Source organism: Monodon monoceros, unplaced genomic scaffold (assembly GCF_005190385.1).
Source record: "Monodon monoceros isolate NGI ecotype Baffin Bay Population unplaced genomic scaffold, NGI_Narwhal_1 Super_Scaffold_21, whole genome shotgun sequence".
NCBI lineage: Eukaryota > Metazoa > Chordata > Mammalia > Artiodactyla > Monodontidae > Monodon > Monodon monoceros.
The window spans coordinates 88,958,449-88,980,629 of NW_021703778.1; the positions used below are offsets into that span (position 1 = coordinate 88,958,449).

The following is a 22,181-nucleotide window of genomic DNA, read 5'->3' on the forward strand; positions in this document are numbered from 1 at the left end:
TTGCATATATTGAAGAATCCTTGCATCCCTAGGATAAATCCCACTTGATCATGGTGTATGATCCTTTTAATGTGTTGCTGGATTCTGTTTGCTAGTATTTTGTTGAGGATTTTTGCATCTATATTCATCAGTGATATTGGTCTGTAATTTTCTTTTTTTGTAGTATCTTTGTCTGGTTTTGGTATCAGGGTGATGGTGGCTTCATAGAATGAGTTTTGGAGTGTTCCTTCCTCTGCAAGTTTTTGGAAGAGTTTGAGAAGGATGGGTGTTAGCTCTTCTCTAAATGTTTGATAGAATTCACCTGTGAAGCCATCTGGTTCTGGGCTTTTGTTTGTTGGAAGATTTTAAATTACAGTTTCAATTTCATTACTTGTGATTGGTCTGTTCATATTTTCTATTTCTTCCTGGTCAAGTCTTGGAAGGTTATGCCTTTCTCAGAGTTTGTCCATTTCTTCCAGGTTGTCCATTTTATTGTCATAGAGTTGCTTTTAGTAGTCTCTTATGATGATGTGTATTTCTGCGGTGTCTGTTATAACTTCTCCATTTTCATTTCTAATTTTATTGATTTAAGTCCTCTCCCTCTTTTTCTTGATGAGTCTGGCTAAAGGTTTATCAATTTTGTTTATGCTCTCAAAGAACCAGCTTTTTTTTTTTTTTTTTTTGGCGGTACACGGCTCTCTCACTGTTGTCGCCTCTCCCGTTGCAGAGCACAGGCTCCGGACGTGCAGGCTCAGCGGCCATGGCTCACAGGCCCAGCCGTTCCGCGGCCTGTGGGCTCTTCCTGGACCGGGACACGAACCTGTGTCCCCTGCATCGGCAGGCGGACTCTCAACCACTGCGCCACCAGGGAAACCACAGAGAACCAGCTTTTAGTTTTATTGATCTTTGCTGTTGTTTTCTTTGTTTCTATTTCATTTATTTCTGCTCTGATCTTTATGATTTCTTTCCTTCTGCTAACTTTGTGTTTTGTTTGTTCCACTTTCTATAGTTCCTTTAGGCGTAAGGTTAGATTGTTTATTTGAGATTTTTCCTGTTTCTTGACGTAGGCTTGTGTTGCTGTAAACTTCCCTCTTAGAACTGCTTTTGCTGCATCCCATAGGTTTTGGATCGTCGTGTTTTTGTTGTAATTTGTTTGTAGGTATTTTTTGATTTCGTCTTTGATTTCTTCAGTGATCTTTTGGTTCTTTAGTAGCATATTGTTTAGCCTCCGTGTGTTTGTGTTTTTTTACGGTTTTTTTTCTCCATAATTGATTTCTAATCTCATAGTATCATGGTCAGAGAAAATGCTTGATATGATTTCAGTTTTCTTAAATTTACCAAGGGTTGATTTGTGACCCAAGATGTGATCTGTCCTGGAGAATGTTCCATGTGCACTTCAGAAGAAAGTGTATTTTGCTGCTTTCGGATGGATTGTCCTATAGATATCAATTACGTCTATCTGGTTTAATGTGTCATATAAGGCTTGTGACTCCTTATTAGTTTTCTTTCTGGATGATCTATCCGTTGGTGTAAGTGTAGTGTTGAAGTCCCTCACTATTGTGTTACTGTCGATTTCCACTATTTTGGCTGTCAGCATTTGCCTCATGTATTGAAGTGCTTCTGTGTTGGGTGTGTACATATTTACAATTGTTATATCCTCTTGGATTGATCCCTTTATCATTATGTAGTGTCCTTTGTTGTAACAGTCTTTATTTTAAAGTCTATTTTGTCTTATATGAGTATTGCTACTCCAGCTTTCTTTTGATTTCTATTTGCATGGAATATCTTTTTCCATCCCCTCACTTTCAGTCTGTATGTGTCCCTAGGTCTGAAGTGGGTGTTTTGTGGGCAACATATATACAGATCTTGTTTTTATATTCATTCAGCCGCTTTGTGTCTTTTGGTTGGAGCATTTAATCCATTTACATATAAAGTAATTATCGATATGTATGTTCCTATTACCATTTTTTAAATTGTTTTGGGTTTATTTTTGTAGGTCTTTTTCTTCTCTTGTGTTTCCTACCTAGAGAAGTTCTTTTAGCATTTGTTGTAAAGTTGGTCTGGTGGTGCTGAATTCTCTTAGCTTTTGCTTGTCTGTAAAGCTTTTGATTTCTCTGTGAGATCTGAGTGAGAGCCTTGCTGGCTAGAGTAATCTTGGTTGTAGATTTTTCCCTTTCATCACTTTAAATATATCCTGCCACTCTCTTCTGGCCTGTAGAGTTTCTGCTGAAAGATCAGCTGATAACCTTGCATGGATTCCCTTGTATGTTATTCGTTGTTTTTCCCTTGCTGCTTTTAATATTTTTTCTTTGCATTTAATTTTTGATAGTTTGATTAATATGTGTCTCAGCATTTTTCTCCTTGGGTTTATCCTGCCTGGACATCCTGCCTGGACTCCCTGCGCTTCCTGGACTTGACTGACTATTTCCTTTCCCATGTTAGGAAAGTTTTCAACAATAATCTCTTCACATTTTTTTCAGACCCTTTCTCTTTCTATTCTTCCTCTGGGACCACTATAATTCGAATGTTGGTGCGTTTAATGTTGTCCCAGTGGTCTCTGAGACTGTCTTCAATTCTTTTCATTCTTTTTTCTTTATTCTGCTCCTTGGCTGTTATTTCCACCATTCTATCTTCCAGGTCACTTATCCGTTCTTCTGCCTCAGTTATTCTGCTATTGATTCCTTCTATTTTGTTTTTTAATTTCAGTTATTGTGTTGTTCATCACTGTTTGTTCTTTAGTTTTTATAGGTCCCTGTTAAACACTTCTTGTATTTTCTCCATTCTATTTCCAAGATTTTGGGTCATCTTTACTATCATTACTCTGAATTCTTTTCATGTAGACTGCCTATTTCCTCTTCATTTGTTTGGTCTGGTGGGTTTTTACCTTGCTCCTTCATCTGCTGCGTATTCCTGTGTCTTCTCCTTTGTCTAACTTACTGTGTTTGAGGTCTCCTTTCCGCAGGTTGCAGGGTCATAGTTCCTCTTGCTTCTGGTGTCTGCCCCCAGTGGGTGAGTTTGGTCCAGTGACTTGTTTAGGCTTCCTGGTGGGAAGGACTGGCGCCTGCATTTTGGTGGGTGGAGCTGGATCTTTTCCCTGTGATGGACAGGGCTGTGTCAGGTGGTGTGTTTTGGTGGCCTTAGTAAGGTGACCTTAGTAAGACTTTAGGCAGCCTGTCTGCTGATGGTTGGGTTTGTGTTCCTGTCTTGTTTGTTGTTTGTCGTGGGGTGTCCAGCAGTGGAGCCTGCAGGCAGTTGGGTGGGGTCGGGTCTTGGAGTTGAGATGGAGACTCCCGGGAGAGCTCTGGGGCCAGGAATTCTCTGGCATTCCAGTTTCCTGGGCTCCGCACTCCCACCTCAGAGGCTCAGGCCTGACCCCCTGCCTGGAAACCAAGACCCCGCATGCCACACAGCTCAGCAAAAATGGGGGAAAAAAAAGAAAAGAAAAAAGAAATAAATAAAAGGGTAGGAAGAAAACAAATGAAAACAAACAGACATACAAAACTCGGGACAAATAGCAAAGACAAAAACAAGTAAGAAGCAACAGCAACAATTAAAAAGAAAGAAACAAACAAAGGAAGAGACAAACAAAACCCCAAATGGTAAAAGTAAAACCAAACAGAAACAAAAATAATCACACACACACATACAAAATAAGAAACAAAAACATAAAACAGAGAAAATGAAAAAGAACAGCCAGACCAAGAAAAGAATCCCAAGACAAAATTAAACAAAAGCAAAACTAACCAAAAAAACAAGAACAAACGCAGAATGCAAATTGAAGGAAAAAGCAAGGAATACAAAACAAACACACAAAAACAATAAATAAAAGTTAGATAGCGCAAAGAAAAAAAAGCAAGTTAAAAACACAGAACAACAAAAAAGTAATGTAGAAATAGAAATATAAGAAATATATTATAAATTTAAAAAACTAAATAAAAACAAATAAAAAAATATACAGGACAAAACAAAACATTAAAAAATAGTAATAATTATATTTTCCTGGGGTCTCAACTGTCAGTGTCCTTGCCCTCACCTTGAGTCACAGCCAACCTCTGTATCCCCAGGCCACCCTCCAAAACCTCTAGGTACGTTTCTGGTCTCTCTCTGGGTACTGGGGGACAGCTAGGACTCTGACATGGCCCAACTCTTGGGTGTACTAGTCCCCAAAGTCCATAGCTGCTAGCACTAGACTGGTTTCTGTTTTGGGAACACTCGTTGTCCATTCAGATATTTCATAGATGCAGGATTTACCAAGACGATCGCGGGGATTTAACGTGCAGTTTGTGTAGCTGCACGGAAAGATTTTTGTTCCTCTTCTTTAGTCGCCCTGCCCCTGGGGCTCAGCTGTGGTTTTAACCCCACCTTTGCGTGTGTGCCACCCACCGGAGTCTGCTTCCGAGGCTGCCTTGGAGCCCTCAGGTCTGCTCCGGTGAGGACAGGGCGAGGAGGTGGCATGACTGCCTGGGTCTTGGGGGCCCTGGCAGCGACAGGTACGCAGGAAAACTGGTGGCCATGGGCATGAGAGATCTGGCCCTAGTGGGAACCTTTCCTAGTGCCTGGTGACTGGCATGAGAAGGTCAGTTCTGGCAGCTTTTCCTAGCGCCTGTTGGGGCAGGGGTCAGTGCGTGGGGAGAGAGAGGCTGCTGTGGTGGCTCCACCCACTGCACGTCATTCAACAGTGGTGCCTTGCTTCTATGGCAGTCTGGGTTTCCTTCATAAGTGTCCTGGTTGCTGATTTCCTCCCTCCTGTCCCCTCAGGCTGTCTCCTCGCAGCCAACAGCAGTCCTCCCCCCAGGTTTGCTTTCTAATCCCCATGTTCCAGCTCTCAGCCCCCGTGTGAACCGGCAGACACACGTCCCAGTCTGGGGCACACAGGCCTGTGGCACTGACCATCTGTGTAGGTCTCACTCTGTCCCGTCTGCTACAGACCAGCCATTTCATCCTCCTCTGACAGCCTCAGATGTTCCCCTTCTGTCCCAAGTGATTTCCCCGTCAGTGAGGGGGCTTCCCCGGATGCGGGAACCTCTGTGCTTCAGCTCCCCCGAGGGGCACAGATCCTGTCCCACTTTTTCTCCTCTTATTTTTCCCTTCTTACTTTCATCCTACCCGGTTATGCAGGGGTCTTTCTTGTCGTTTCTGGTGTCCGAGGTCTTCTGCTAGTGTTCAGCCGGTGTTCTCTGAGAATTGTTCCATCTGTAGATGTATTCTTGATGCTTTTATGGAGAGAGATGAACTCCACGTCCTTCTACTCCGCCGCCATCTTGGTTTCTCCTCACTGTTGTCTTAATTTGCGCTTCTCTAATGATTTAATGATGTTGAACATATTTTCATGTATAAATAAGCATGGCAAAAATGCCATCTGTAACAGTTTCTTTTGAAGAGCAGAAGGTTTTACTTTTGCTGAGGTCCAATTTATCTGTTTTTTTCTTTTATGGTTAGTGCTTTTTGTGTTCTGAAAACTCTGGCACTCATTCATTTTGATCTCTCATTAAACGCTATGGTTCCTTTAAATAATTAAACTACTAGAGAGTAAATCCTAAGAGTTCTTATCACAAGGAAAAACACTTTTTTTTCCTATTCATTTAATTTTGTTTCTGTGTGAGATGATGGATGTTCACTAAAACTATTGTGGTGATCATTTCATGATGTATGTAAGTCAGATAATTATGCTGTACACCTTAAACTTACAAGTGCTATATGTCAATTATATCTCAATAAAATTGTAAGAAGAAAATAAAATAGTTAAACTACTGGTATGGGGAATACTTTGTCTGTACAGCCTTTGACTGATAATAGAATCTTCACACACCAGGAGTTGACCATTTCAGAAGGGAAGAGTAATTCTCCATCCACTATAGCTGCACTTCTTTTTTCCAGATATCTGTGATATGGGGACAACCACTTATTTCCAAGGCCTTTTTTTAAAAAAAAATCATTTACTTTCCTTTTGTATTGGTGAAGTATAAAGGAAGAATATATTGTAAATCAGTTCCTCTGAAACTACACAATTACTGGTGCCCCTAGATCTTTAAGAAGGAACTTGTAACAAAGTTTAATTTTTGTTTTGTTTTGTTTTTCAGTGGTGGCATCAGCAAATTGATTTTCATACTACTTTCTTGAACCATTTGGCACGATTGGTGCCAGAAATTTATTTTGCTGAAATGGAACCAGACTTGGAAAAGCAGGAGGAGAATATACAAATGTCAATAGTCACTCCACTGGAATGGTACTTATTTGGAGAAGATCCAGATATTTGCTTAGAGAAATTGAAGCACAGTGGAGCATTTCAACTCTGTGGGAAGGTTTTCAAAAGTGGAGAGACAACATATTCTTGTAGGTAAGATTTAGAAATGTACAGGATTGGTTATAATAACAACTTGGTGTTCTGTATGTATTTTATGATGTACCTTTCTTGGTATATTACTATTTATAATATATTTAATTCTACATAATTTACTTTGTTTTATTGTGCTTTATTTTACAAGTTTGTTTTTGCTAATACAGCTTGTTTTTAAATATATGACTTAAACAGTTCTCTCACTTTTTCTTCCTGTTCTCCAGAAGTATATAAGAGATATATTTTTGCCTTGTTTATAACATAGTCCATACACCCTTATCTGAAACTCTTGGCACCACATGTATTTCAGAATTCTGAATACTTCCCTAGTGGAGTCAGGTCAGGATCCTGTAATCAAACAGAGCATTTCTGTAAGAAACCTATGACTGTTCACAGCAAGTGGTATAAATAAAGTCTATAGTCCGTTGTCATTTCTGGTCATTTTTTCGCCATCAAGTGAGATTCGGTATCAGAGGGTTGTGGACCTGTAGGAGCATTTGTAATTTAGTTGGATAGAAGAGGCCAGTGGTAAGGAAACTGGAAACAGCTTTAGGCTTTTTTTTTGCCTTTTGTGAGAGAGATTGACTTAACACAGCATGGTAACACAGAGAACTTTTTTATTCTCTACTCCTGCCTGAAACTTTTAACTTTTAGATCTTAACAACACTTTTAGGTTTTTTTTCTTTCTTTTTTTTTTTTTTTTTTTTTTTTTTGCGGTATGCGGGCCTCTCACTGTTGTGGCCTCTCCTGTTGGGGAGCACAGGCTCCGGACGTGCAGGCTCAGTGGCCATGGCTCACAGGCCCAGCCGCTCCGCAGCATGTGGGATCCTCCTGGACCGGGGCACGAACGCGTGTCCTCTGCATCAGCAGGCGGACTCTCAACCACTGCGCCACCAGGGAGGCCCTTTCCTTTCTTTTATTAGAGGTTGTTTAGGTTAGGAATGTGAAGTTTTAGATTTTATACAGAGAATTGTTTTTTGCTTCACTGTAATTCTAGGTTTGACTGGTTTATGTATAGTTAACAGTTGTCTAGAACATACTGCTTTTCTTTATTCTCTTCCTTTCTCAGGAAACAGTCAGCTTTAGTATTTTATGTTCTATTTTGCTATATGGCAGTAAGTTTCATTTATCTTGTTATATATTTTTAGCTGAAGCCTGGTCAATTTCAGCTAAAGCATAGTAGATATTTGTAGACCTCATTTCTCCAAAAGGGTCATGGAGGCATTTTTAATTGTCACAGCTAGGGGAATGGTACTGGCATCTAGTGGGTAGAGCCAGGGTTGCTGCTTAAACATCCTATGGCACACGGACAGTCACCTATATCGCCAGCAAATAATTATTCAGTTCAAAATGTCAGTACTGCTGAGGTTGACAAATCCTGCTCTGAATAGGTTAGTAGATGATATTATATTTTAGAGGCTATTATTAGTCAGTTTTTACTTATTAGCCTTTAAAAATTCATTTTTAAAACTGCCTAATTCCATCTCTTCAACTTTTCTAAATAAATATTTTAAAAATTAATTTTGCACTTTGCACTAATATATATTATTGTTAATGTTTCCTTGAAAGTATTAAATAAAATTTTACATTTTAGAAGTTTTTATTAGGGAAGAGATTAAGAGAGATTGAATTTAATTTATTCAGTAAACATTCATTGAATACCTGTTGTGTGCCAGGCACTGATCTACGTGCTTGGGACATATCATTATATAAAATAAATTAAAATCCTTTAATTTATGTTGCTTACATTCTAATGAATTTTGTCTTTAACCAAGCCTCATTTACCAGTGAACAATCAGTGTCTGTAAAATACATTCATAACTGTAATAGGATAAGATGATGCAGAGAATGAAAAAAAAGCTGATGATTTTTCAGAAAACTAATTTTGGTATATGTGCTACCAAATGGAGCACCAGAAAACGAATTTTTTTTTTGAATTTTATTTATTTTTTATACACCAGGTTCTTATTAGTTATCTATTTTATACATATTAGTGTATATATGTCAATCACAATCGCCCAATTCATCACACCACCCCTACCACCCCCCCACTTTCCCCCCTTTGTGTCCATATGTTTGTTCTCTACATCTGTGTCTCTATTTCTGCCTTGCAAACCGGTTCATCTGTACCATTTTTTAGATTCCACATATATGTGTTAATATACGATATTTGTTTTTCTCTTTCTGATTTACTTCAATCTGTATGACAGTCTCTAGGTCCATCCATGTCTCTACAAATGACCCAATTTCATTCCTTTTTATGGCTGAGTAATATTCCACTGTATATATGTACCACAACGTCTTTATCCATTCGTCTGTCGATGGGCGTTTAGGTTGCTTCCATGACCTGGCTATTGTAAATAGTGCTTCAGTGAACATTGGGGTGCACGTGTCTTTTTGACTTTAAAGTCTTTATTGAATTTGTTACAATACTGCTTCTGTTTTATGTATTGGTTTTTTGGCCACAAGGCATGTGGGAATCTTAGCTCCCCGATCAGGGATTGAACCCACACCCCCTGCCTTGGAAGGTGAAGTCTTAACCACTGGACTGCCAGGGAAGTCCCTGGAATTCAGTTTTTAAAGTATTTTCATAATCAGTCTGTGCATGATATAGGAAATTCATTCACATTATTTTATAGTCATACCTTGAGTATCAGCAGGAGTCATGTAAATTTTGGAGTCTGATTTTTAATCTTTTTCAGGGACTGTGCAATTGATCCAACATGTGTACTCTGTATGGACTGCTTCCAGAATAGTGTTCATAAAAATCATCGTTACAAGGTATGAAAATAGATGCCTAAAATCTCTAGATTGGCAGGAGTCTGATGGCCAGCTAGTCCAAATTCCTGACTAGTACTTGAGTTCCTGCTGTAACAGACCTGATTTGTGAACCTTTAGCTCTGGTTAAACATATCATGTGATAAGACATCTACTACTTCAAGATGCAGCTCCTTACAATTTTTTTATTTTTGAGATACATCATTTTTATGCAGAAGATTGTATAAAGCATATGAACAACTTAAAGAATAACTATAAAGTGAACACCTGTGTAACCACTACTTAGGTCAAGAAATGAGGCTCTCAGGGGCCTCCCATTTGTTCCTTCTGGATCACCATCCTTCTCTCCTCCTTTGTGATAATCTCCCTCTCCTGTGTTTTGTGATAATGGTTTCCTTGATTTCCCTTTTAGCTTATCACCCAAATCATATTGAATGGTTCTGTTTTTGAATTCTGTACAGATGGAGTCATTCTGTATCTTTTTCTTGTTGAGTAGCTTTCACTCGGCATTAAGTATATACTTATATACATACGCATATATATATTTTGTCCATTTACCTTATAGGGTTTAATAATCTATATTGTCTTTATTCATTGTACTGTATATAGATATGTAGATTGTTTCCAATTTGGGACTATTATTGTATTAAAACAATTCTGCTCTGGACATTCTTATTTGTATATTTTGGTACACATGTACAGGAGTTTATCCAGGGTATATATCTGGAATAGAATTGCTGAGTTCTAGGGTATATCTTAAGTCATAGTAGATAGTGTTTTCCGAAGTGGTTATACCAACACACACTTACAAGATTTGGTGTTGCTAGTCTTTTTAATTTTAGCCAGCTTGGTGGGTATATAATGGTATCACATGGTGGTCTTAGTTTAATTTTCTTAATTAGTAGTGAGGTTGAGGGATTTGCCTTTCCTGTGACATCTTCAGACAACTTTGTTATTTTGAACTGAAATGTATTTTTCAAGTAACAGTATTGGTTCTGTGCTCTGCGCTTGGGCAGATATAATAATTGATGTTTCTCTTTGTACATATAATATGCCGAAGGTCCCATGTAAATGTAAATAACATCTTAAAGTTATGTAGACTATTTCTTCCATAGAGCTGAAAGTGTGGTTCATGTTTTTAGACTGGCTTTAACATTAGTGCTTCTATCTCAGGAAATGATAAGCTATAGATATATGTTATATATATATATGTATTTTTATTATTGTGCAAAAGAAAAAACATGAGGAGCCTATCATATAGTGTGGTTAAAATGTTTTCCTAACATTGCAAAGCTAATCAGTGATGGAATTTACAAAGTTGATCATTGGTTAATTTCATATTTCCCAGTCGTCTCCATTTATTATAGTTTTTTCCTTATGTTGGAGAACTCAAGAAAGAATGCCAGAAGTAGAGACAAGGAGGAAGTTGTTAATTTCTTCTTAGTTTTACTCTGGGATGTTAAGGGGGAGAGATGCTGAAGTCTCAAGGCCAGAGTTTTCCAGTTGCCAAACTTTGGGATTTTGTGGTCCAGTACAATTTCACAAGACTTTGGGTAAGACATAGGGTTTTCAAATTTTTATTTGGCTAGGGAAGTTCAATTTTAATTTTAAAAAGGGCACATGAACAGCAACCAAAAAATACCTACCATCTCCTATCATTTTATGAAGAAAAAGAAAATTTAATTCCAAGAAAGTAGGATAATCTCAGACTAAAGAGCAGGTCTTTAGATTGCATACATGTAGCTCTGTTAAAGAGCTCATCACATTCCTTATTCCTTCCTTTTCTGATTTTCCGTGGACTGGTAAAACTTGTCTGTTAAATTTTAGGAACCTCTTCACTAGGCTACCTTCGAGTATTGAAAGCTTACCAGTCTACACTGCCACCACAAAGCACTCTTTTATGAAGCATGCTTAGGTTTATCATCTTTAGGTTTTTGCAGAGCTCTTCTTGTAGAGGGTGCGTACACAGCTTACTAAGGAATCTTTGAGTTTTCAGAAGGATGGGCTATTGTGTAACTAATAAAAAATTATGTTCATAAGCTTTTAAAAATATTACCCTTCAAAAGTGAGTGTGAAGAGAACAGAAGACTTTTGGTGGGAGAATAATTTGGTAGAATCCTTCTGGAATACCTATTATGTGTGGTGAAATTTTTAAAGAAAAGTGATGGAATGACTAATAAATACAATTCAAGTAATAGTAACCTCCAGGGCAAGTGGATGATCACAGAGGGAACATCAACAGTATTAATATTCTCTTGCGTTAGATGCTGGATCATTTTATTATTATACTTTGTAACTTGCCTATACATTGTGTATATTCTTTTTATAATAAAAAACATAATAAAAGAAAAAATGAAGCCATTAAAAAAAAAGATTAGAAGAAATAAGAAGGGATCTGTGTTGCTGCAGAGAAGGGGAAGAAAAGAATAACAATGGGGATGCAGACCCAAGATCAGGTACTATGTGAAGAAAGCACCAAGAAAAACCTTTTGTCACAGAATAGCACAGAACAACTTTTGCAGTCCCCGGCACCACAGAGGAAGTGGGGCTGCTGCACGGAGATGGCATGGCAACTCTGTCCAGACCTGCTCCACCACGTCCAAGTTTTCCTTTAAAGTCATGCTGCTGACTACCTTATGGAGTACTCAGTGTTCCCAAAAGTACACCTTTCACAGCAGTCTTAAAGTCTGCAGCAGAAGAATGTAAAGTTCCTGCAGTGACATGTGCAGTTATTACCAACGATGAAATAGGAATAAATCCTGCACTGCTGGAAATGTTTTTCTGAAGCATGGTTCAGAACTGCGAATTAGGGAGTTCTCTGGTGGTCTAGCGGTTAGGAATCAGTACTTTCACTGCTATGGCCCGGGTTCAGTCCCTGGTTAGGGAACTGAGATCCTGCAAGCCACACAGTGCGGCCAAAAAAAGAACTTTGAATTATTCTTAGAGATCGTGTTGGAAGTTCTGCTACTTGGAACATACGATTACCTTTCAGAATAAATATTGGTATTGTTGTTGTAAAATTGAAATCAGGCATTTAAAATACTGTGAAAACACCAATAGTTGATGAAATAATGAAAGGTGACTCTCCATCCCTTCTTGTTATTCACACTCTTCATGTGAAGAGGCAGTGCTTCTGCGTTGCGGGTGTTATCACCACAGAAGATCATAGTTCTATCATTGCTACCTCACAACACACACAGATGTTTCATTTGGGGTAAATGGATTACCCAACTGTGTTTTATAACTGGAGGATGCTTCTGATAATTCTTTCTGAGAACATTTGGAAAATTAAAATTTATTGAGTCTTCTTTTTTGTCTTTGAGTTAAACATTTAAAAAGGATTGCTGTTTGCTTGATAGCACCTGACTTGCAGACACAAAAATAGTTCGTCTTGGTTATATATTGTTTATGATAAAAAATCATATCAATGAATACTTAACTATCTTAACTTTTTATTGTTTTTTTAAAAATTTTATTTTTGGCTGCATTGGGTCTTTGTTGCTGCACGTGGGCTTTCTCTAGTTGCAGTGAGTGGGGGCTGCTCTTTGTTGTGGTGCGTGGGCTTCTCATTGCAGTGGCTTTTCTTGTTGCGGAGCACGGGCTCTAGGTGCGCAGGCTTCAGTAGTTGTGGCTCGCAGGCTCAGTAGTTGTGGTGTGTGGGCTTAGTTGCTCTGCAGCATGTGGTATCTTCCCCGACCAGGGCTCGAACCCATGTCCCCTGCATTGGCAGGCGGATTCTTAACCACTGCGCCACCAGGGAAGCCCTGTTGAGGTTGTTTTTAAGTGTCAAACTTCATGTGTTCATATAAATTTTAATTTAATACCAAAGAGCCAAAAATTGAATTTTCCCTTATGTGTAAAACTTATATCCCATTCCAAAGAGTTTTCTCTGTGATCTTGCACAATCCAAGATGAGAATTGAAAGTAAAGTAGAGGCATAAAAAACAAGAAACAAAACAAAACAAAACCCTTTTGAGAACAGGAAAATAACAGATAAAAATTGGAGCTTTTTGTTCTGCTGTGTGTAATGTGACCCTTCTTTGTGATATCCAGCTTTTCAGTAGTTTATCCCTTAAAAAAAACTACAGTAAGATAAATAAGGTCTGAGGATCTAATGTATTTAGACTATAGTTGATAACACTGTATTATTGTATGATTGAAATTTGCTTAGAGAGTAGAACTTAAACATTCTTACATACACACAAAAAGGTAACCATGAAAGAAGAAAGAATATACTGAAGTACTATCTTTAAAAAAACTTTCAGTAAACCTCTGCATTTTTATCCTCAAAATAAACAAAAACACCCACTGTTAAAGATTATTATTATTATTATTTTGGCTGCACCACGTGGTATGTGGGATCTTAGTTCCCCGACCAGGGATCGAATCCGTGCCCCCTGCAATGGAAACATGGAGTCTTAACCACTGTACTGCCAGGGAAGTCCCAAAGATTATTTTTAACTCCATAAATGTTTCCTTTTTGTTGTTAAATGAGAATAGTGAGTTACAAAAATAGTATATTCATACAGCTGTTTCCTCTAATCAGAAAAAAACAGTTTTCAAATGAAGCTTACAGAGTTGTAAAAGAAAGAATAAAATTCTCATGTTATACTTTTAAATGGAAAAAGCACAATATGTAAAATTATGCATTCAATTTTTGGATTCAATTTTGCATTCAATTATGTTTCTTTTAGAACTTATTGGATATATAATATTAAACCATAATATATTTTAACTGCTTACCTATTGGAGAATTTGTTCAGGTTTCAGTTTTTTTTAATAGTAAGTAATATTGCTATAAATATCTTTATATGTAAATCATTTTTCTATATGTAAGATTATTTTGGTTCTCAGAAGTGGAACTACTGGATTAAAAAATAGAGACCTTTCAGAGAATAAAAAGACAAGCCACAGACTGGGTGGAAGGCTTTGCAAAACATGTACCTGATAAAGGATTGTTATCCACTATATACAAAAAACTCTTAAAACTCAACAGTAAGAAAATGAACAACTCAGCTTTAAAAATGAGCAAAAGATCTGAAACAGACACTTCACCAAGAAGATACGTAAATGGCAATAAGCACACAAAAAGATGCAAAACATCATATGTCATTAGAGAATTACAAATTAAAACCGTAGTGAGATACCACTACATACCTATTAGAATGGCAGAAATCCAAAATATTGACAATACCAAATGCTGGTGAGGATGTGGAGGAACAGGAACTCCTATTCATTGCTGGGTTGGGAATGCAAAACGATACAGCCACTTTGGAAGACAGTTTGGCAGTTTCTTATAGAAATAAATACACTGTAACCATATAATCCAGCAATCATGCTCCTTGGTATTTACCCAAATGAATTGAAAACTTATATCCACAAAAAAAACACAAAAAACCTGCACAGAAATGTTTATGGCAGTTTTATTCGTATTTGCTGAAACTTGGATGCAACCAAGATGTCTTTCAGTTGGTGAATGGGTGAAAAAACTTTGGTACGTTGATACAATGGAATTTTTTTTTAATGTTTTATTTATTTATTTTATTTTTATTTTTGGCTGCGTTGGGTCTTCGTTGCTGTGCGCAGGCTTTCTTTAGTTCCAGCGAGCGGGGGCTGCTCTTCGTTGTGGTGCACGGACTTCTCAGTGTGGTGGCTTCTCTTGTTGCGGAGCATGGGCTGTAGGGCACATGGGCTTCAGTAGTTGTGGCACACGGGCTCAGTAGTTGTGGCTCACGGGCTGTAGAGTGCAGGCTCAGTAGTTGTGGCACACAGGCTTGGTTGCTCCACGGCATGTGGGATCTTCCTGGACCAGGGCTCGAACCTGTGTCCCCTGCATTGGCAGGCAGAATCTTAACCACTGTGCCCACCACCAGGGAAGTCCTACAATGGAATATTATTCAGTGCTAAAAAGAAATGATCTATCAAGCTATGAAAAGATATGGCAGGACCTTAAATGCATGTCTCTAAATGAAAGAAGCCATTGTGAAAAGGCTATATACTGTATGGTTCCAGCTGTATGACATTCTGGAAAAGGCAGCACTATGGAGACCGTAAGATCAGTGGATGCTGAGGCTGGGAGATGATGGTGGGAGGGATAGAGGGATGAATAGGTGGAGTACAGGGAATTTTTAGTGCAGTAAAACTACCCTGTGTGATATTGTAGTGGTGTATATACGTCAGTATACATTTGTTAAGACCCCCAAAATGTACAACACAAAGAGAGAACCCAAATGTAAATTATGGACTTTAGTTAATGTATCAGGGACTTACTTCCCTGGTGGCACAGAGGTTAAGAATCTGCCTGCCAATGCAGGGGACATGGGTTCAAGCCCTGGTCCCAGAAGATCCCACATGGCACAGATCAACTAAGCCCCTGTGCCACAACTACTGAGCCCATGTGCCTAGAACCTGTGCTCCGCAGCAAGAGAAGCCACTGCAGTGAAAAGCCCGCGTGCAGCAACTAAGAGTCAAAGCAGCCAAATATAAATTACTTAATTAATTAAAAAAAAATAATGTATCAACTTTGACTCCTCAATTGCAACAAATGTGCCGCACTATTGCAAGATGTTCATAATAGGGGAAACTGTGGGTAGGGAAAAGGAGGGATATATGAGAACTCAGTATTTTCTGAGGTATAAAAATAACGATCAGGGTCTATTTTAACAGCCTGCTATAATCCTACATGATGAGAATTTGTATTCATATATTATCTTTGAAACACAACAACATTAAAAAAAATAATTTAGGCAATGCAATAAAACTTATCTTTTAAAAATTCAAATAATACAAAAGAATACAAATAAAAATTGTTGTTGCCTTTCTGTCTCATCATACTTTCTTTGTTAAACTGAACACAATTTAGTGCACATCCTTAACAGATCTTTATGCATGTACAAACATGTACACTCATATATATATTTATATGTTTAGGAGGATGTTTGTGTGTGTACAAATGGGATCCTACTATATATTTTGTTTTGCAACTTTTTTTTTTGGCCATGCTGCACAGTTTGCAGGATCTCAGTTCCCCGACCAGGGATTGAACCTGGGCCACAGCAGTGAAAGCCTGGAATCCTAACCACTAGGTCACCAGGGAACTCCCTGCAACTTGATTTTAACTTAATATATCATGGAGATAATTCTGTGTTGATATATATAATAACTCTTGCCTTATTTAATTGCTGCATGTATTCCTTTGTGGGAATATGTCATCAAATATTTAACCCATCACCCTTTTCTAGATAATTACACTGTTCCCAGCTTTCACTGGTCAACAAATAATGGGACATACACATATACCTTTGTTTTAATATAAACCAGTGTATATATTAAAGAATGCTTGAGACTGGATTCTTAGAGGTAGATTTTCTGGATTGAAGGGTACATGCATTTAAAATTTTCATAGATTTTGCCAAATGTTTTTCCTGAATTGCTGTGTCAATTTACAGTCCCATTAAAAGGATATGAGGGGCTTCCCTGGTGCCACAGTGGTTAAGAATCCACCTGCCAATGCAGGGGACATGGGTTCGAGCCCTGGTCTGGGAAGATCCCACATGCTGCGGAGCAACCAAGCCCATGCACCACAACTACTGAGCCTGCACTCTAGAGCTCGCTTGCCACAGCTGCTGAAGCCTGCGCGCCTAGAGCCTGTGCTCCACAACAAGAGAAGCCACTGCAATGAGAAGCCCGTGCACTGCAACAAAGAGTAGCCCCCACTCGCCACAACCAGAGGGAGCCTGCGCACAGCAACAAAGACCCAACACAGCCAAAAATAAAAATAAAAAAAGGATATGAGAATGTTCTTTATCTACATCCCCAAAGTTTATTTAGTCAGTCTTTTTACTTTTTGCCAATCCGTTAGTCAAATAATCTCATTTTAATTTGCATTTCTATTACTAGTATTAATATCTTTTCATTTTTTAATTGTATGTTTAATTTCTTCTGTGTATTGCCTGTTTTTATCCTTATTTTTCTTTTGCCTTTTTCTTACTGTTATATACGTTACAAATATTTTCTCTTACTATGCTTGTCTTTAATAATTTTTAAAGTCAGATTTTTTTGAGATATAATTTATATACAATAAAATCTACCCTTGTAAGTGTAGTTCCATGAGTTTTCACAGACATACAGTTCAGTAACCACCACAATAATCAATATATAAAACATATCATTCCCAGAAGTTCTCCCGTTTGCAGGCAGTCCTCTTGCGCACTTACCCCAGCTCCTGGCAGTCACTGATCAGTTTTCTGTCCCTATAGTTTTGGCTTTTCCGAATGTCATATAAGTGAAATCTATATATAGTATGTAGTGTTTCCTATCTGGTTATATTCACTTAGCATAGTGCCTTTGAGATCCTCTCATGTCTCAGCAGTTTGTTCCTTTTTATTGCTGAGTAGTATGCCGTTGTATGGATATGCCACAATATATTACCTGTTCATCAGTTGATGAATATTTGTCTTGTTTCCAGCTTTTAAATAAAGCTGTTACAAACATTCAAGCACATGTCTTTTTGTGGGCATTTGTTTTAATTTTTCTTGGGTAACCTCAGGATGATATTGCTGGATTATAAATTAAGTGTATTTTTTCACTGTATAAAATCTATTTCCTGTCTTTTAAACTTGATATATGCTATCATTTGCCTTACTGACATTTTAATTTATATGTTGTCAAATTTGCCAGATTTTTTTTTTTTTAATGCTTCTGGATTTTGTGCCTTGCTTCCATGGCATTCCCTATACTAAGGTTATGCTTTTACTTTCATTTGAAACAAGTACATTTTCAGTAATCGTGGATGAGTCTAGCATTCTTCAGTATATAAAATTGATTTGTATATTCTAATTTCTTTTGTTACTATTGTTCTAGTGATAATGTTTGTACTAATAATTTTTATAATGCCTTTAGTTCCTTTTTACTCCCTTATGTAACTTTTTATTATCTAGTCTGTCAGTTTTAATGCTATCTTTGCCTCCCTCCTATTACCTATTTAATAGTTGATAATCTTATGTTGCCTTCTCTTTCCCTTCTCCCACTTTTTAGTTGTAGTCTTTCTGATTGTGAGATCATATAATGTTTACATTCTTCTATCCATGTATCTTTCAACACCCTTGATTTGTTCTTAGCGCTACAATTAAATACATAAAATGTTCGCCATCTGTCCTTTTTCAGAAGTTCCCCAGTCACTCCTTGGTCAGCTGAAGTGCATCCTCTAGGGGTCAGTAAACTACAGTTTGTGGGTCAAATCTGGCTCACCATCTGTTTTTGTATTGCCTGCAAGCTAAGCTTGGTTTTTATTCTTTTTTTTTTTTCTTTTGGCTGCACCACACGGTGTGCGGAATCTTAGTTCCCCAACCAGGTATCAAACCTGTGCCCCCTGAAGTGGAAGTGCAGAGTCTTAACCTCTGGACCTCCAGGGAAGTCCCTTAGCTTGGTTTTTATATTTTCAGATGGTTGGGAAAAAAGATGAGAAGAATAATATTTCATGATAAATGAAAATTATATGAAATTAAAATTTCAGTGCCTATAAATAAAGTCTCATTGGAATGTGGCTATGCTGGTTCATTTATTTATTGTCTGTGGCTGATGCTTCACTGCCAGAGCAGAATAGAGTAATTCAACAGAGATTCCATGGCCTGCAAAGACTAAAATATTTACTGTCTGTTCCTTTACACAGGAAGTTTGCTGATCACTGCTCAGGTAGATTCCTAAGGAAGGTCGCATGTAAACTGTGTTCCTTAAGTTCTGACATGTTCAAAATTATATTATAGCTCGGCTGTAGACAGTATTCTTGGTTTGCAGTTTCTTTCCTTGAAAATGCTGCTCTGCTGTTGTCTTGCTTTATGTGTTGTTATTGAGAAGTCTGATGCCAGTCTAATTTTCTTGTGATTATGTTATTTCATCTTTTTGCCTAGGGCCTCAGGACTTTTATCTTTAAAGTCCAGTAGTTTTAGGAGGGTATACTTTGGAGTTGATCATACTGAGCGAGTTTTCTCTTAGTCACTCTTGGCCGTTTGATTGTGTAGATTCAGGTCTTTTATTTCCAGGAAGTTTTCTTAGATTACAGTTTTAAATATTACCTCTGTTCCATTGTTTTGATTTTTCTTTGGTGATTCCAGTTATACTCATCTGCCTCTATTAGGCCTATCTTCTATTTCAACCACTTTTTCTCTGACCCTGTATTTCTTTACTTCATCTTATTTTCATTCTCTTGTTTTCCTGCTTTGTTTCAATGCTATTTATTAACTTTTCATTTGAGTCTATCATCTTGTAATTTAAAAAAATTCATTTCTGGGCTTCCCTGGTGGCGCAGTGGTTGTGAGTCCGCCTGCTGATGCAGGGGACACGGGTTCGTGCCCCGGTCTGGGAAGATCCCACATGCCGTGGAGCAGCTGGGCCCGTGAGCCATGGCCGCTGAGCCTGCGCGTCCGGAGCCTGTGCTCCGCAACGGGAGAGGCCACAACAGTGAGAGGCCTGCGTACCGCAAAAAGAAAAAAAAAAAAAAATTCATTTCTGATATGATATCGTTTTCTTCCTGGTTTTTCCCCTTAGTTCACTTGAGTCTCATTTTATTTATTCCTATTTCTTTGTCCGTTTCTGTTCTTAGTTCTTATATTTATGATTAAAGGTGTTTAGTCTGATTAAGGGTTTTTAATGCTTGTTTGAGGCTGTGTAATTCAGTTTGGAGCATTGTATAGTTTTCTTCAGCTTCATAATTGGGTTTTGGCTCTTATTTGCATTTTTTGGCTTTTTTTTTTGCAATAGTTTTGTGTGGATATGGTGTACTTTTTTCTGTTCTTTTTCATTTCATGGATAGGTTTCACAAGTGCTCTCTTCTGTCAGTTCTACCCTCTTCTATGTTTGTTTTTTTTTTGCGGTACGTGAGCCTCTCACTGTTGTGGTCTCTCCCGTTGCGGAGCACAGGCTCCGGACTCGCAGGCTCAGCAGCCATGGCTCACGGGCCCAGCAGCTCCGTGGCATGTGGGATCTTCCCAGACCGGGGCATGAACCTGTGTCCCCTGCATCGGCAGGCGGACTCTCAACCACTGCGCCACCAGGGAAGCCCCTAACTTATTTTATAGATGATATTGGTGATGGTGGTGAGGTGACGGGAGGGTTTGGCATGTCTTGTTTCTCCCTTGTTTCATAGGATCCTTAAATTTTCTTTCTTATTTACTTCTTTCATTTACTGCCCCATCTATAATGGGTTACCACCTTTTTTAAATGTATTTTATTTTCCTCCAAAAGTAATGCTTTTCTGAGGTGGCCACTTCTGGTCCTATTTACTTTCAGTCTCTTTCCCTGTGAACCACCAAGTCCTAACCTGTGTTCAGTATTTGTCCCTTGGCATTGGGCTTTCTCTTCTGGAGTGTGATTTTGTTTGTGCTTGATCTAAGTCCTTTGTACCCCTCTGTTCTCTTTCATGGGGTCACTTAAGCTTCCCTCTCGTATTGTCTGTAACCACAGGCTTGAAGTGATAGGCAACAGGAACTCTGATAAAGCAAGTCATTTGAAGGTTGTGGTATTTAGTTTTTGTCTCCTAGTAATCTTGCAGACATGGGTCATGTGTGGCTTTATTTGTTCTCCTTGTTAATTGTATGCTTTGGAGGGGGGAGATTTGGGGAAGATTCAAATTCAGGTCATTGTCATCCTTCTCTATCTAAATTAGGATATTTTAGATAATTTTTTTTTTTTTTACAGGAACCCTCACAGGGAAAATGTTGTGAATAAGTTTTAGTTGCTGTGGAACATCAGTATAGATGAAAATACTTTATACATGTCTTAAGTACTTATACAAGTATCATTATAATGATTTTTAAGAAGTTTGTTTAATCATAAAATCTACTGAAGCATTCTGGGTGAAGTATAGATTATTTTTTGCACACATCACAACCTGTTCTCCATTAGTACAAAATTTTAAAAACTATTATTTAAAAACTTTGAATATGTTTCAAAAATATCAATTTTGAAGGTTCAGTTTTGTTGTGATTAAGTATTAAGGATTTGTTTTGGTTAACTAATCAAAATATTTTTTGATATATATCTATAACATTAAAGGCAATTAAGGTTGAAATAGAGGGAAACATTTATTATTTGAGTCATCTTTATCATTCTTCTTTGCTTTGTGATATGTTTTGAAATTAAGACATACTCATTTTTCATTTATCAGATGCATACTTCTACTGGAGGAGGATTTTGTGACTGTGGAGACACAGAAGCATGGAAAACTGGCCCTTTTTGTATAAGTCATGAACCTGGAAGAGCAGGTACCACAAAAGAGGTAAGAATATTGCTATTTTTTTAATTGCTAACTATTTTAAGGTTGATGAAATTAAATAGAAATAAATGTTATGTGTATGGGTTAAGCCGAATTCCATTGATAATCCTGATTTTTATGTTCTAATATTTAAATGTAAGGAGTTTTATTTGACTCTAGAGAATTTAAGTGTTTGATAATTATATTCCATATTTCTCTAAAGAAGGAATGAATTTACAATGAAAAGATGAACTTAGAATACTTTTTTGTTAAGCAATTTGATGAGTAAACAATATATTAACCTAAAAGAGCAAATGGAAGTAGTTATTAATAGATAGGAGAATATAATGAATTAGAAAACAGTAGAATTGACACATAAATTCCATAATTGCTTTTCTTAAAGAAAAAAACGTCAGCAAACTGATTATCCACTATACGTCCTAATCAAGAAAAAAAACTGCGAGCAAGCCCAGATGTAGACCATTAACAAGGAATGGGAAAATAACCATAGAACTACAGATACAGGAGGATCGTAAAAGGCTCCTTTTATGACTCTGAACAAATACATTTGAAAATAGATTCTTCTTTTATCAGACAGTATTAAGTGCCATAATTTATTCAAAAACATAGAAAACTTGAATAGGCAGTAACCATTGAAGAAATTTAGTAAATTGTCACAAGAAAGTACTTCCTAAAAAATGCCATGCTCAATAGTTTTACAGAGGAATCCTTTTCAAAACTTAAGGAATAAATAGTTTTTGTACTCTTTAAACTGTTCCTGATAACTATAGCATTTAATACCCTTAGGGTATATATATATATATATATATTTTTTTT

The 22,181-nt window shown here is 37.6% G+C and overlaps 1 protein-coding gene across 5 annotated transcripts in view; it reads left to right on the plus strand.

Moving 5' to 3' along the window:
* Positions 1-22,181, plus strand: part of UBR1 (ubiquitin protein ligase E3 component n-recognin 1) — a 168,866-nt gene that overhangs the window by 32,514 nt on the left and 114,171 nt on the right. For 3 of the 5 annotated variants that reach the window (XM_029237186.1, XM_029237188.1, XM_029237187.1), the window contains exons 2-4: positions 6,060-6,316; positions 9,019-9,097; positions 21,258-21,368. In XM_029237186.1, coding sequence (XP_029093019.1) covers positions 6,060-6,316; positions 9,019-9,097; positions 21,258-21,368 — 447 coding nt within the window. Of the gene's footprint in view, positions 1-6,059; positions 6,317-9,018; positions 9,098-21,257; positions 21,369-22,181 lie in introns of those variants that run through there. The other 2 variants (XM_029237189.1, XM_029237190.1) reach the window with 2 other exon arrangements.